Below are 17,004 nucleotides of genomic sequence, written 5' to 3'. Positions count from 1 at the left end.
TTCTTTTACTTCTTAACTACTGGGCAGAGTATGTTACATTGTCTTTTGAATATTTTTTCTTTTTTTTTTCTGAATATTATCTTTCTCTTCTGTACTGGGCAAAGCATGATTCTGTTTTAAAAGCAGGAAACCAGAATCTGATATGCAATATGGCTGCTCAGTAGTAAGATCTCTGTCTAACCGTTCAGGGTATGGAGTTCAGTCCTAACAAATGCTTATTGCCTGAACTGAGTCTGCTTGCTGTACTCACACCTGCATGGATTTTCTCATATTGTATTTATCCTTGGCCTTGTGGAAAAGGTCATGGTTGAAAATGGTCAATGGATCAGTCCACTTCTCCAGATAAATGATAAAAAATATGTTATCAATAGACATTGCTCAGTATGATGTAAAATAGTTTTGGCAATCTCATTCTGAAAAACAAAAAAAAGTAATTAAAAACAGACGTGACACTGACCAGTGTAGCAAAGTCCAAAATCTAACAAAAATAAAAAATGCACTGTAGCAGATCGGGTCGATATCACATTATTGAAATTCCAAAATTTCGAACACCATAAGCTTGACCTTGGAATCCTGAAATGTGATATACTCGAACGCTCAGAACAACAATTTTTTTCCAAGGGAAAAATAATTTGCTGTGCCGAGAATACACACACACAGCACAAGTACACCAAAATACATAATCCACACATACACACTTCACATAACCCTACACTAAACCGTACATACACTACTAGCTATACACTTACCTTAAACCAACCCTAACCCTGAGGTCCCTAACTATCGCACACTCAACTTACCTGCTCCCTAACCCTAAGGTCCCTAACTATCGCGCACTCACCTTACCCGCTCCCTAACCCTAAGGTCCCTAACAATCGCAACCTCACCTCACCCACTCCCTAACCCTAAGGTCCGTAACTATCGCACACTCACCTTACCTGTTCCCTATCCCTAAGGTCCCTAACTATCACACACTCACCTTACCTCGGTCTGTTCACACCCTTACCTTAACCCGGTCCGTCACCTTTGCACCACAGTCAAGGAAATAGCGAAGGAAAATATTCGGTGTTCTGCAGCTTTGCTATTTCAAGCATTCGCTGAACTGGGGTTGATATTATAACATTCGAAGTTTTAAGACTTCAATGTTATAATATAGACCCAGCAGATCAGATGTCCAACACCATTACAACACTTAATACTCTTTGTCTCTTTCTAACTTTACAAATGAGAATTCTTCAAAATAGAAGTCCAAGTAAAGCAAACAGTACAAAACAATTAGAAGCAAATCAAATTGAAAATGTGTAAAGAACCTAATGCATGTGTAAGACAGGAGAAAGTACAGTTATGTAAAGTCTTACCATAACACTACATCTCCTTCTCTTTACTGTTGCAGTATTCCTTACAAAAGGTTTAATAGATACACCATACATAACAAGTATGCTCCCCAAGCACAGTGTATGGCATAAGGGTGATGTATGGACATACCATCCTCAGAAATGAAAAGCCCCAGTTGAAACAACAGGCTAAGGACACAAAGAGGTAACAAGTACATCCAGCAGGAGAAAAGGAACAGGAGGAGGAGGGATGGAGCGAATACTGCAACAGTGAAGAGAAGGATATCTACTGTTATGGTAAGAGTTTCCACAACTGTACTATATCCTTCCATATCACTGTTGCAGTATTCTTTACAAGAGGGAGAGTACCAAAGCTCAGGAAGAAAGTTGAGAGGAGGAAGGGCCAGCAAGACTCTCAATGAAACCATTTAGAATAGCCCTGGCAAAACAAACTCTAGCCCTAGAAGCAACATCCAACTTATAGTGCTTGGTAAAGGTATGCACAGAAGACCAAGTAGCTGCCTCAAGAATATAATTTGTATCCAAGCCCCTGAAAAAGCACCAGAGGAAACGACAGCTCTGGTAGAGTGAGCCTTAATTGAAGAAGGAAGACTTTTCCCATGAAAGGAATAACAAAAGGAAATGGATTTAGATATCCAGGATAAAATGGTATGCATGGAAGAAGCCAAACCTACAGATTTATAATGAAAGGAAACAAAAAGCTGCTCATATTTATGAATGGCTTTAGTCTTATCCAGATAAGATCTGAGTTGCTTATGCAAATCCTAGGTGTGAAGAACCTTCTCACTAGCAGATTATGGAGAATGGAAAAAGTGGGCAAATTAATAGACTAAGAGGCAACTCATTATCCACCTTGGGCACAAAAGAAGGACTAGTACAAAAAGACACTCTGTCCTTATGAAAAATCAAAACAGGAGGGAAAAGCATAAGAGCTTGCAGCTCTGACACCCTTTTGACTGAGGTAAGTGCCAAAAGGAGGACAGTCATCTAAGAACAATGCTATAAAGAAGCTGAAGCTGCAGACTCAAAAGAAGCCGGAGTCAGTTTTTCCAAAACAAAATTTAGGTCCCAGGAAGGAGGAATAGGCTTTCTGGGAGGCCTAATATGAAGAATGCCTTTAAGAAATTGTTTAGGAAACCAAAGAGGGAGTCAAAGGTAGACAAGCAGAAATAGCTGACAAGTGGACTTTAACTGAAGAGTATGCCGACACAGCACTGAGCAGTTCACACAAACAGGACAGAACCAAAGGGACTTCCACAGTATGTGAATCTTTGCTACAAGAAAGACATTGGACAGAAAATCTCTTCCATTTGGATAAAATTAAACTTTTTGGTGGTAAGTTTCCTGGCCTCTTGCAGTACCCAAGGCATGTCCTCAGACAAAGGTACCTAAAAGGGATCAAAACCCTATCACCCACAACGCCGGTTGAAGAGTGGACAGTTGGGAATGGATGAGAGACCCCTTGTCCTGTGCAAATAGGTCCACCCTCTGAGGTAACTTGTGATGATTATCTTTGGCTAAATGCACACAAAGAGGGAACCAATACTGTTTGGGCCAAAAGGGGGTCACCAAAAAGATTTTAGGAGCATCCTGTTATATCTTGAACAGAACCTTTGGTATGAAAGGAAGGGGAGGGAAGGTATAAAGAAACATCCCTTTCCAAGCAAAAGAGAGGGCATCCACCTTCCAGGCCAGAGGACATGGGACTTTGGTGCAAAAAAGAGGAAGATGTTTGTTCTGAGGGAAGGCAAAAAGATCTACTTGAGGAGTACCCCACTGGTGGACAATGTCCAGAAAAACGTCTCTGTGAAGCATCCACTAGTGAAATTGTGTTATGTACCTGCTCAGATAATCTACCACAATGTTCTGATCAGAAGGAATGTAAACTGTCTGAAGGGTCACCTGGTACTGGAGAGCTAGATCCTAAACTTAAAGAGCTAGTCTGTAAAGGAGATAAGATCTTGTCTCCCCTTGCTTGTTGACGTAACACATCATTGCGATATTGTCTGTGAAGAGTTTGAGGGGCCCTAGAAGGAAAAGAGAATAAAAAGCCTGAAAAGCCAGGAAAAGGGCTCTCATCCCTTTGATACTGATGTGGTCCTTCTGTTGTCGAAGAGACCAAAAGTCTGCACTTTCAGAAGACCAGAGAAGCCCCCCCCCATCCCACATCTGAGGTCAGTAAAGAGTTTCTGAGAGGGGACTGGGGGTTCCAAAGGAAGTCCCGGATTGACAGGCACCTGATGAATCTACCACTGAAAGTTCCAGCTTGAGACGGCGAGAACAGGAATTTAAAAATCCGAATGATGAGAATGTTGAAACCAGACTGACTTTAGGAGCCACTGGAGCTTTCTCATATGAACCTTGGCCAGAGGAAGCATAGAAATGGTGGAAGCCATGTATCCAAGAGCCCTTAGAAACTCCCTGGCCATAATGGAGTCCAGAGGAAGAAGCGATTGAAAGAATGTAATTAGAGTTAAAGCCTTGGGAGGAGGCAGAGACACCAACATTAGAACCGTCTGGAGCCTGCACCCTAGACAAACATGTTTTTTGGAAATTTGCTGTAAACCCAAGGCTTTGTAGCAGAAAAATAGCAAAGTGATAATGCTGAAGTAAGATCTCTGCAGAACAGGCCTGAATGAGTAGGTATCCAGGTAAGGAACGATCTGTATTCCCCTTTTCCTGCAAAAAACAATCACTTGAGGGAGGCATTGAAGACCCTGGGGCAGTAGAGAAGCCAAGGGCATAACAGAGAATTGAAAAATACAAGGAATCAACAGAGAAACTTAAAAACTTCCTGAAAAGGGGATGAATTGGTATATGGAGACAGACATCTTTGAGATCTAGGGAAACCAGAAAAGCCTGAGGAAGAAGAAGAAGAAGAAGAGGAAATAAAGCTTAAAGGGATAGCATCTGAAAGAAAGGAAGGAACCTTCAAAAAGGTGATTAGCTGAGGCAGATCTAGAATGAATCTCCAGGTTACTTCTTTTCTGGGGACCAAAACCATTCTGGAGTAACCCCCCCCTTGAGGAGGTGGAAAATCCTGAATTGTTCCCTGAGACACCAGGACCTGAAGCACCTCTGGAAAAAAGGGCAGCTGCTTCTGACAAGGCTGGAGAATGCCCAAAAAGGGGGGACGAGATTTCCAAACCATATAATACCCTTGGTGGATAGCAGAAAGACCCCAAGAATCTGGATTGATCATGAACTAAACAGGAAGGGACATGGAAAGATGAAGAGAGAGTGGAATGTGACTGAGAAGACAAGGATAGTCATACAACATATGGTTTGTCAGGAAAAGGAGGCTTCTGAGCTGAAGGAGTTTGAGTAGACTTGACAGGTGGAGCCATTCTACTACCCCTCTACCCCGGTGGGAGGGTGAGACTGTTTGTGGACAAAGGTTGGTTTATTAAGATAATTTCTTTGAAACTTGGGAACAGGTGAAACAAAAATATGTTTCAAATCCTGTAAATCCTTACCCTTTTCCTGAAGGGACTTAAACAGCTCAACAGCAGCAGCATCAAAAAGATGTTTGTTATCCAGAGGAGCATTCAGACACCTTACCTTAATATCATCAGGCAAAGGTTGAAGTTGAAGCCAGGAAAACCTTAAAACAGAACCAGAAGCAGCAGCTCTAGATGAGGCATCAGCTGCATCATAACTGTGTTTAACAGAATGACTAGCAACATGAGAAGAAGCCCTTAGTAAAGAAAGAGTTGAAGTCATCTCCTCAGCATCAGGAAGATATGAAATAACTTGACAGGCCTGAGACAGAAGAGCTAAAATATATGTGGTCATATGGGTCTGGTAGTTCACAACTCTAAAGGCCAAGGTAGCAGAAATATACACTTTCTTACCAAACCTCTGCATAGTTCTTTTGTCTTTGTCAGAGGGAAGCAGCTTTGTAGAAGGCAAACGTTTAGATGGTTTGTCAGAGGCAACAAAAACCACAGAAGGGTCAGCAGAGGGACACCTATAAAAACATTTGCAATCCTCAGGCACATTATAAAATCTACTGGGTTTTTTTAGGAGCAGGTTCAGGGAATCAGGAGTCTGAGAAGCTGTGGAAAAAGCATCCAACAAGGCAGCAAGAACAGGAGGGACTGCAGAAGGCCTGGGAGACTCCATTTGAAGAAGCTCATTGTACCTTTTCTGAACATCAGAGACCTAAGTAGAATCCCACTTAAAAATGTCATCATATGGGAAATTTTGTCACCAAAAGAAATCGCCTCAAAAGGAGAGTCAGGACTAATCTATTCCTCCTCCTCAGAACCATAATCCACGGGAGAGGGGATCTGAGAAGAATAGGTTAGGGATTCCACATCAGAATCCGCATATTCATCAGATGAAACCTGCTCCCTAGGCCTCTTAAGAGGTATAGAATACCAAGGGGGAGCAGGAACAGAAACCCCCTGAGGAGGCTTCAGAGCCATAAGGGCATTAAACAGACCTTGTGTGAAATTTTGCCATTCTCTTTGAGGATCTTTAAGCAGGAGAAAGGTGCTTAGTTCTCTGCTTCTTTTTTAAGGGGACATGAGCCTAAAAATCTTAGATGGCTCTGACCCCTGATGACACTCCATAAGCATAGTAGGAATCTCTTCTCTTAACAAGATTTAAGGAACACTCCCACGTCCTCTGGAAATAATCAGCTGTGGTTCCCCCTGAACATCCAAAGCAGATGTCTGCAACACCTCCATGGATGTGCAAGAAGCTGGATCCATGCTGGCCTCTGAAGCAATTACAGCAGAGCAATTCAGCTGAAGAAACCAAGAGGTCCTCTTGGCTTTCTCTGACCTTGAGAGAGAGATATCTGACCTAGCTTTCTTAGTCTTCTTCTTCACAGATGACTGACACTCGGGCAAAGAAGATTCTTCCATAGTATCTTCAGCCAATGATTTAAGACATTTGTTTTCCAAATAAATTGCTAAAGAAGAGAGCCAACTGCACAAGGTTTTTGGACAAATGTCTGACAAAAACCTTGCTACAAGACGTATGGTCATGAGAAGTGTCTAAGCAAAATAAACACTGCTAGAGATGATCTTTATGGGGAACCTGTCTCCCACATTGGTATTTCCCTTTCTGGATGACAAAAAAACAGCAACCAAACAATAAAAAAGTTAAGAAGAAAAAACCCTAACAGCAGAAAAACGAGCATTCAGACCGATGATCAAAGATGGTGTTGAACTGGCAGCAAAGAAGTTCTGAAGATGGTACATCCATATGTCACCTTTATGCCCTATGTCACATGCAGAGGTTTTGGTACATTGGTCAGATGTTGGACTACCCTTGGCAGGGCATCCCTCTTGTAAAGAATACTGTAACATTGATATGGAAGGACATTGATTGAAGCATATTGAATAATGATCTTAGAATATGCATAATTAAATAATCAAATAAATGCCTAAAATGAAGTCCTATTAATCCTTAGATTTTTTCTAGAAGTCAAAATGTGTTTAATTATTATTAATAATATCTATTTCAGTCGTCTAAATTTAAGGACAATTTAAATACTATGATATTTATTAAGTCTGCAGGGATGACTCACATTCAACAGCTACCATTTCAGCTCTTCTACCAAGCTATTAAATTCTTTCTTCCCCAGCATCGATTTCTATAATTCCACCACAAATAAACTTACTGAAATTATGGCATAATGCACTATGATTATAAAGTGCATACTATTATCCTTACTCTTAATGGCATAGCAACATTCAGTTTGCTACTATGGCAGTTTCGACATGATTTCTATGGCAGCTTCTACAAGATTTTACCCATGTAGAAGCTGCCAGAACTATGCCATACTGTCATGTAAACAACTCCTTATACATTGCAGGTGTACCTACCAGTCAAAGAAAATGTCCTCTCCATTTGTGGCAAATATGACTGACGTCTTTCATAAGTTAATAAATCCATAATACAAGCTAAACCCAAATTCAAAAATGTTTGTAAATCTAGCAGAAGGCATGTCATTGCCTGACCTTTGTTCTGAGAGTATCTTCAAATTTTTACCCCTTTTATTAACAAAAGAAGGAACTTTCCAAACATTTTAAGGGCTTCATTATTTCCATTTACAGTCTTTCAGTTTTAATTATCCTGATGTCAGATAAGTCTACAGAAAAAGGTATAATGGCAGCATAAGTATGATTGCATGCAAACAGTTTGCCACCAACATATTACTAGAGTCATCCCTCATGAAAAGTGGAACAAAACTACTAGACCTTTATTTAGCCATTTCTCTTCATATATGACTAAGAAATTCTTTGTCATACTCTCTAAGCATAAACATCTCCTTTAGTTCTATCATTTAATTTATAAACACTATTCTTTGATGTTAACCTAAATAAAAATGACAGTTGTCAGTTCATTGCACGTCTTTTACAGTATGAATGATGATTGATGTCTTGTTTGATGTAAATACATATTCAAAACAGTTGATTTTCTATGAACCTTAGAATAAACTCTGTCTTTTCATCTAAATAAAAACTCAACTCCAAGGTAGCTATATAATTCTTAGCTGTTAAAGCTGTAACATTTTATAAAAGTTAATACTGCTTATAATTTCTCATACCATATTACCAAATTTGTCTGATGTTTCAGCTTGCACAAAAATAAAATAAACTATTGATCCGCGTCTAAAAGACAAAACAATCCAAGATATCTTCCCACATCTTAATTGCACAATACAGGAAATTAGGACTATCTTAAGTCTTTCCAAATCTTACATAATAATACTAAGACAAATCAAAGAACTATATTCCAGTTACCTCCAAAACACTACTATATCCAATAGTGACACAGAAACTTGCAACTTGCTTTGGAAAACTATTCTTTCAACAAGGACAACTATTATTAATCCATATAAAATGATAAGTGAGATTAAACTCCAGAAGGAGCTTTTTTTCCCAACTACTGGAGAAAACTAAAACCCTCCACAGATGACCAACAAATAACACAAGTAATTAGCTTAACACTGAAAATCATACCACTTAAAAAATTAGCTTACACGCAGCTAATGATCAATAACGCTTACTTCACACCTGCAATCCTCCACAAATTCAATACATCAAGGTCACCACTATGCCCACACTGCAAGGACCAGACAGCCAACCTATTGCATGTATTTTGGAGTTGCAAATGTGTGTACAAATTATGGAATTCTCTCAAAGTACAGTTACAAAAGATGGGCTACCAAACATCAACATTAACATGGGAATTTGCCTTATTACACATTCTTCCAACTAACATCCCCAAAAAACAAGCAAATACACTCTTAATAATTTTTATACTAATGAAACTATATATAGCTCTGAAATGGCTAGATCCGTTGACTATATCTTGGGAGGGTTTTAAACAAATAGCCATAAAACATCTCTTAGCTCACAAAATAGTAATGGACTGGATAAAAGAAACCAAAACATGAAGTCCAGAGAAATCTGGGAAGAAACCTTTAATATATTAGCATAGTCAAACACATAGCAACTTAAGAATACACCTTAATGGAACCTAGAAACTCATACAGGATTTGACAGACTAATCATAGTTTGGGTATTAACATTGTATGTGTTGTTTTGTATAACAATTGAGCTAATGGTGAAAGCATCTGTGTAAACAGTGTTAATAAATGTGTTGTATGACCTACACCTTATGGTATTAACACTAATGTATAATATATTCCTATGGTCATGTTATAAAGATCGAATTGTTTTTTGTGTCATATATAATCATGAAAGAAAAAGAAAAATTATTGAAAAAAAATAAACCATTGAAATAACGATAACAATACTTGTGCAGAGAAAAACTTGTTTAAACCAAATAGGTCTGTATAACTAGTTATTTTCCTATTAGGCCATCAGCAAGTTAATAGAGAATAAGGCAATTACCACTCCATGTCTACAATCTTCAACCCTTTAAATACAAAGCCAAGCACAAAGTAATCATTTTTTAAACTATTTTAAGTAAGTACAGGTAAAATAAATACATCTTTCTGGTTTCAAATCCTGCATTTGTAGGCAAAAAGTCTCGTAAACATCTCAATTCTCGTGAAATTGCAGGTGTATAGATGTTACAACTGTAGTCAAAATCTCATGACAAGGCAGTGACCCTTGATTTAACAGTCTAATCGTTTTTCAAAAAAGTCAAATGAATCCTTAAAATAAGAATATAATGCAAACACTAGATAATTCAAACTAGTATCAAAATAAAGTGTCAGCAGCTCTGTCTTGGATTCTCTTGAAGACGGAGATAAATATAGGATAAAAACAGCAGATTTTGGATGTTCATATGCATTTTTTTATTACAAAACACTTGCCAGTGCTTGGAAAGGAAACTTTTAAAAAATATACCCCGAGGTTCAATAAACTCCTTGTAGGCTTTGTGCAAACCCTACATGGAGTTTACATGTCTGCACAGTAGTGCGTGGCGAGCAGTAGTGCACAATGCATATTCATGCTGCGCACCGTATTCAAGAGAGGTTAGGTGGCTGGTACTAGTGTTGCCAGCCGGGAAACACTATTACCAGCGACCTAACCTCTCTTGAATGTGGTGCACAGCATAAATAGTGTTTCCTGGCTGGCAACACTATTACCAGCTACCTAACCTCTCTTGAATGTGGTGCACAGCATAAATAGTGTTTCCTGGCTGGCAACACTATTACCAGACACCTAACCTCTCTTGAATGTGGTGTGCAACATGAATAGTGTTGCCAGCCAGGAAACCATGTAAGCAAACATGGATACCACTCCTGTTTAAATAAGAGCACTGATGGTCCGTGGTTTTGCACAGAATGCCAAAATGATCACCAGGGCTTCACAGATAGCTCTCAACCTGTTAGTTCAACAAAGGCCAACATAATGGAGGGGACAATGACCCAGAAATAGGGACATATTTGAAATATCTGTCCTATAGAAATGTGCTAGAATAACCAGGATTTGTGTTAAGATACATGTTTGGAAGGATGTGAATTCTGAAACTCAAATGTATGTAATAGTGAGTCACATCAGTCCTAACATCATCCCAGTGATGTAGCAGAAAGCCACAAATTTGATAAGGAACACATCTGGGCATTCTGTGCAAATATGGACAGTTGAGAGGTATGAATGCTAAGTATATGGTCCAAACACAGTACAGGACAGTGTATCTACAGTGCAGAGTATTGTGATATCCCATTCCTGGCATTATGTACTGAAGCTGTGTAAATGATCTATAATGGTACATGGACTGTCAGGGACAATAAACACTCAGGGGAAGTGTGTGTATTGAATAGGGACACAAAGATGAATTGCAGGAATGAACACAGGTAAACAGGACAAGTGAAACCTAATGTACAGCAGATGAGGGCATGCCAATGGAAGATGGCTGTAGCAGTAACACCAATCACATATCTATATGGTACAGTAGGGACTGCACAGTGAAAATGTGTATTATGCGACTGTCACACAAGGTGACATAACAATGAGGAGGATGTCTGTGTGAAATAAGCATCCTTACATGAATAATGCAGAGGACATCTGTCAGGGATATGACATACAATTGGGGTAGAGTGCATATTGTAAAGCTGTGCAAATTGATTTGCCTGAAGATGAGTATAATCTCATCAGAGGTCTCCAGCAAGTAGGACACAGGTAAAGGCTCATGGACAACATTAAAGAAAGCAACCACAATCATGGACAATATCAGAATAATACCACCAGTAATCCCATGACTCTGATATAACATATGTAATTTAGAGTGATAAGAGATTATTCTGCACAAACACACTTGTACAACTATTATGATACATCCACACTCTATAGGGTGATCACGCACACTGTCCTGGCAATGTAAAAAGAAGTTATGTACTCACCATAACATTCCATCTGAGTAGGTAAACTTCATTTGTCAGCAACCTGTGGGTTATGGATCCGACATGGATCCAAGCCGGCAGCATACCAAGCAAAAAGATCCGAGCTCCAAGCTCCTCCCCTTACTCATACTACACTGCAACCTCCTTCCAATTCTCAGATCGCGTTTGCCACCTGCACATAATAACAAAACAACTAACAACCTGAGACACCTGACTCAAGGGCAAAGTAAAGCTCATAAGTAAAAACCAGAAAGGAGATGAAAAAGCGAACAAAAAAGCACTCAAAACATAAACAAGGTTCGCTTGGAGAACCAAATAAGGGAATGAGACAGATAATAATTCAAATGTTATCAGAGTCACTTTATTCGAAAGGGAATTATTCTGGCAGATTACCTTGGAGGCTACAGCAGGGCCAGGTTTGAATGATATGGTTTTCCCTTCTCCCAGTACTCAAGTTAAGAGCAACAAAGTTATAGTATGATTGCCAGTGCTATGTCCTCATTTTTCCAGCAGATGGTAGCAGACTACAGTTTTAGAATATTATAGATTTATATATTTTTTATCAGTACTATAACACAGTATAAAAAACATTATTTATACAGTTCCTAAATTAAAGTATTTTAATATAATAGGTGGAAATTGCAAGTATTTAATTTGTATATATGGCTGTGACATTTTAAAGTTTCAGAATGTTTTGCTAATACAAACAGACAGACGTATTTTTCTGCTTTAATTATTTGTTCTGATTGTTTTATTCATACCAATCTTTTATTGGCTAACATTTTTTAATTGAAGGTGTTATAAAAGACAGGTGTTCAATTGATTAAGATTTTGGCTTCTGAGGAAGACGTTCGAAAACGTATTATCAGTGTAAAGCGTTAAAGATTTTTTTTGGTGGCTTTCGAATAAAGTGACTCTGATAACATTTGGATTATTATCGGTCTCATTCCCTTATTTGGTTCTCCGAGAGAACCTTGTTTATGTTTTAAAGCTCATAAGTCCAAACCTCAAGCTCAGCTAAATAACCATGAAGGTCAGGGGGAAGGAGGGAGGGACGGTTGCTGACAAATGAAGTTTACCTACTCAGATGGAATGTTATGGTGAGTACATAACTTCTTTATCTGAAGTAGTTAACTTCATTTGATCAGCAACCTGTGGGATAAGAGACCCCAGCTACCCAAATCTTGGGAGACCCTTAAGGAAGGATATTCCGGAGCACTGTAGAGCCAAAGGCAGCCCTTCCCCTAGACACCAAATCCAGTTTATAATGAGAGATAAAGGTGTGAGAGGATGCCCAGGTAGTCACTGAACAAATGTCATCCAGGGAAACTCTAGACCAGAAAGCAGCAGACGTTGCCATAGAACGCATAGAATGAGCATGAACTCCCATTGGTTCTGGTAAGCCAGATTCTCTGTATGCTTGTAAGATACAACTCAAAATCCACCTGGCGAGAAACTGGTTTCCCTAGAAAAGGCTTAGCAAAGGAGACAAAAAGTTGATCAGATTTACGAAAGACAGCCGTCCTGTGCAAATAAAAATGTAACTGTCTGTGAACATCCAGCAAATGAAGTTTATATTCTCCTTTATTCAGGAAATTTGGGGAAAAGACAGGCAAATTAATGAACTGATTAATGTTCGTCTCGGAAGCAACTTTTGGGAGAAAGGAGGGATTAGTCCTGAGAGATAACCTATCCTTATGAAACACAAGGTATGGAGGTTTGATACAGAGAGCCTGAAGCTCCGACACTTTCCTGGTTGAAGTAATTGCTAACAAAAAAGCCGTCTTCCATGACAAGAACTTCAGATCAATGGAAGCTGTGGGTTCAAAGAGAGGTGCAACTAACGCCTGAAGAACTAAGGTCAGATCCCACGGCGGAGATGAATTTCTAACAGGAGGTCTCAAAAGAAAAGTGCCTTTTAGAAAGGCCTTACAAACTCTGGAAGCAGCGAGGTAACCAAAGTTGTCCCCAATATGAAAATGGGAAATGGCAGCCAGCTGAACCTTCACAGTAGATGAGCTGGCCCCTTGCTGAAAAATATGAGACAAGAATTCCAATACCACTGAAACAGGAGCGGTGAAAGGATCCAAGTTCTTTTGTGAAGCCCAAATTGAAAAACGTTTCCATTTGCTACTGTAAATCTTCCTGGTAGAGGGTTTATGTGCCGCCACCAGGATAGACTTGACTCGGGAAGAGATACCGGGAGTCCTGGCAACTAGGGGAACTGGATTAGCCAAGCTGAGAGCTTGAGACTGTCCAGGTTCGGAGGAGCCATTCCCGAGGGATGAGAAATCAGATCTGGAATGGGAACCAAGATCCAGAGTGGAGCTATGAGATGAGACTGCAGGCAGGGGAACCAGACTTGACGAGGCCAGAATGGGGCTATGCGGATAATCTTGCTCCCCAACCAGCGAGCTTTCTGCAGAAATTTTGTCATAAGCGGAAGTGGAGGATATGCATAAAGAAGACCGGGTGGCCAAACATGGACTAGAGCGTCTCTGGGAGCTTCTCCCAAAGGAGGAATTAGAGCGAAAAATTCACTGCACTTTGCGTTGGAAGGCAATGCGAGGAGATTGCAGCAAGGCTGACCCCACTTGAGGAAGATCTGTTCCGCTACACAAGGATTCAGAGACCACTCGTAAGGAGAGAGGATAGTTCTGCACAATTTGTCCGCCATTATGTTGGACCAACCTGGAATGTGCGTTGCTAACAAGAAGCGATTGGTGGAGATCGCCCATTCCCAAACTGTCATGGCTTCTTGGCAAAGGGGGTAAGACCTGGTTCCCCACTGTTTCTTGATATACGAGACCACTGACATATTGTCTGACTGGATAGCAATAGTCCCGGGAGGAAGACAGGCATGGAGGGCCTGCAACGCCAAAAGGACTGCCCTCATCTCCAGGACATTTATATGCAGTACGGTCTCGGTCTGAGTCCACGTGCCTTGGGCAGTCCTGCCCGCACAATGCCCCCCCCCACCCTAGGCGGGAGGCATCCGTGGTCACTGTGGCCTGGGGTGGTGACATAACAAAAGGTCGTCCTTCTCGAAGGGCTCGAGATTAAAGCCACCACATGAGGGAGTTCCTGCAAACCCTGCTGAGGGGAATCGGGAAGTCTAGAGGGTGGTGTAGAATAGACCACTGGACCTGCAACGCCCACTGTAGAACCCTCATGTGCAGACAAGCATAAGGAATCAGATTGATCACTGCCGCCATGGACCCCAAATGTCTCAGGACTAATTCTGCTGGGGGAACAGGGGATTGAAAGAGGGCTAACACATGCAAAGTCATGCTGTGAAGTCTGTCTGACGTTAGGAAGGCCCTGGCCTGGAGGGTATCTATCCTGGCCCCTATGAAGTCTAACACTTGAACAGGCTGGAGGAAGGACTTCTTGACATTTATGGTTATCCCCAACCGGGGTGACATCCGGAGGAAGAAATCCCTGGCTAGATAAAGTAGATGCCTGGTGGAGGCGGTGAGGAGCCAGTCCTCTAGGTACGGGAAGACCTGTTTGCCCTGGAGCCTCAGGTGGGCCGCTACAACTGCCATGACCTTGCTGAACACCCTGGGGGCTGTGGTGAGATAGAAGGGTAGGACCCTGAACTAGTAATGACTGGCTCCTAGCCGAAAGTGGAGAAACCTCAGGGACCGTCTTTCCATGAGAATATGGTAGTACGCATCCTTGAGGTCTATGGAGCACATCCAGTCCTCCTCCTGCAAGAGGGGCAGGATGGATTGAATCGTCACCATCCGGAATTTCTCTTTGGCAATGAAAAGGTTCATTGTTGACAGGTCGAGAATCGGACTTAAGTCCCCCGTCTTTTTTGGCACCAGAAAGAACCTGAAGTAGATGCCTGATCCAGACTGGTCTGGGGGCACATGCTGGATGTCTCTTTTTTCTAACAGTTTTTTATTTCCAAAGCCTTGGCCTCCCTTTGACTGGGTGGGACATCTGGGAGGTGTCTTGAGTAAGGGAGCTTGTTGATGAAGGGGACTGAATAGCCTCTGGATATTATCTGAAGCACCCAGCGATCTGTTGTGATGGATTCCCATTGAGCCAGGTGCCTCAAAAAATGCCCCCCGACTGCCTCCAGAGAGGAGCAGTCAGGCAAGACCTCAGGTCTGGGAAAAGGGTTCCCATGACCCGAAGTTCTTTGGTCTCCCTCTGCCAATGGGCCGGTGTCCACCTTATCCCCCCCTCTGCCTCTGGGGGAGAAGGAGTCCTGAGCGTTCCGGGCCTGCTGAGATTTCCGGAACCACATCTTCTTCTGCCCTCGCTGGTTCCTAGAGAAGGACCTTTGAGGGGTACAGAAGCATATTCCGACAGCTGACAGCGTTTTCCAGTCTTTCTCCCTCTGGACCAGCGTCTCCCAGACGGTCTTCCCGAAGAGGGTTGACCCATCAAAGGGTGCATTCGCGAAGGATGCCTTGAAGGGTTCCGAGAAATTGCAGCTAGCTCTAGCGGCTCCTTCCGTGGCATGGGAAAGTAGCGCATAGAAGTACTGGACACTGACTTGAGAGTGGCCAAACGAGCCGAGAAAGTCTGTTTATCCTCGGCTGACATGGACTCTGGGGGAGACTCCGCATACTCTTTGACCAAGTCACACTGCAGTCTGATTACATGGGCCAAGTAATTTGGCGCCCTTATAGAAAAGGTAGCTGAAGCAAAAGTCCGCTTTCCAATACGGTCCATTGCCCGAGACTCCTTGTCAGGGGGATGGACCGAAGAACTTTCCTGGGAGAGTTCCTTTTTGGTGGCCACCGCCACCACCATGGCATCAACCGGGGAACCTTTGCTCCATGAAACTCTGTCTGCAGGGGGACTGAGAACCTTATTGGGCCTTCTAGGTATCGGCTCTACAGTGTCCGGCTCCTTCCACTCCCTGGTGGTAATCAGGTCGACCAGGGGGTCAGCCGGGGGGGACACCCAAGAGGTAGATGGGCCTGTGTCAAATGCCTCCAGGAATACCGACTCGTCCGAGGAGGGTTTTAGGGCGGACCACCCCCCCCCTTTGGCAGAGTATTTCCATAATATCTCCAAAGGAGACATTGTCGGGGGTGATTTGGGGGAAACCTCCCCTTCCTCCAAATCGGTATCCTCGGTGTGGGACTCGGGGGAGTCCAAGTGCCTCCTTTTGCACAGGCGTTTGTGAGGGACCTCCTCTGGGGAACTGTCGGAGAGGGGCTCACCCACAGATTCATGTTCCTCCAAGGGAACTGGCTTGGGCATCAACGACACAGGCTGTCCCTGGGGGGACTGGATGATGGAGGACAAACTGAGCTGCGAGGGAGTGGGGGCAGTCCCTGAGGAAAGAGTGAGGGGTCTCTATCCTCCAGAGAGAACCCAATTCACCACATCGAACGTCGAAGGGAAACCGACCTCTCTAAGACAGGTGGTCGGGGCCCTCGGATTCGATGAGGGGATCAGTGCTGAAGCCAATGCGATCGGACCTGAGAGGATGGTGTGCTCTGACCGCAAAGGAGCCGAAGACACACACACCCCCTCGGATCTGACACCCAGCTCTCTGCTCCGAGAGCTCAGATCTGAAAGCGGATCCAATAAGCTCGAGGGCATGGCCGGAGTCTAGGTAGTAATAACCATCGGCGCCGACCCCCTGACTCTGGGGCTCCTCGGATCCGAAGACTCCGAAATCCGGTGGTGGATCGGAGAAGGAGCTATCGGGGTGAACAGTGGAGCTGAACTCCCCCCAGATGGGAGGCAAGCAGCAACACTCCCATCTGAAGCTGAGTTTGCAAAAATCGACACATCATCCGGTCGATATCTGCCTCCAAAATGCTTCGAGTAGACCTA

General features: G+C 42.4%; 1 protein-coding gene across 1 annotated transcript in view; it reads right to left on the bottom strand.

Annotated features, from left to right (window-relative positions):
• The window catches only part of CFAP54 (cilia and flagella associated protein 54), a 2,749,537-nt gene that overhangs the window by 2,060,003 nt on the left and 672,530 nt on the right, over nucleotides 1-17,004 (bottom strand). Inside the window, exon 19 of the mRNA XM_044087198.1 lies at nucleotides 4,917-5,519. Coding sequence (XP_043943133.1) covers nucleotides 4,917-5,519 — 603 coding nt within the window. The remainder of the gene's footprint in view (nucleotides 1-4,916; nucleotides 5,520-17,004) is intronic.

This window comes from Protopterus annectens, chromosome 11.part0 (genome assembly GCF_019279795.1).
Source record: "Protopterus annectens isolate FY-2018-M chromosome 11.part0, PAN1.0, whole genome shotgun sequence".
NCBI lineage: Eukaryota > Metazoa > Chordata > Ceratodontiformes > Protopteridae > Protopterus > Protopterus annectens.
The sequence above is the reverse complement of the archived record's forward strand: the minus strand, read 5'-3'. Positions and strand labels throughout refer to the sequence as shown.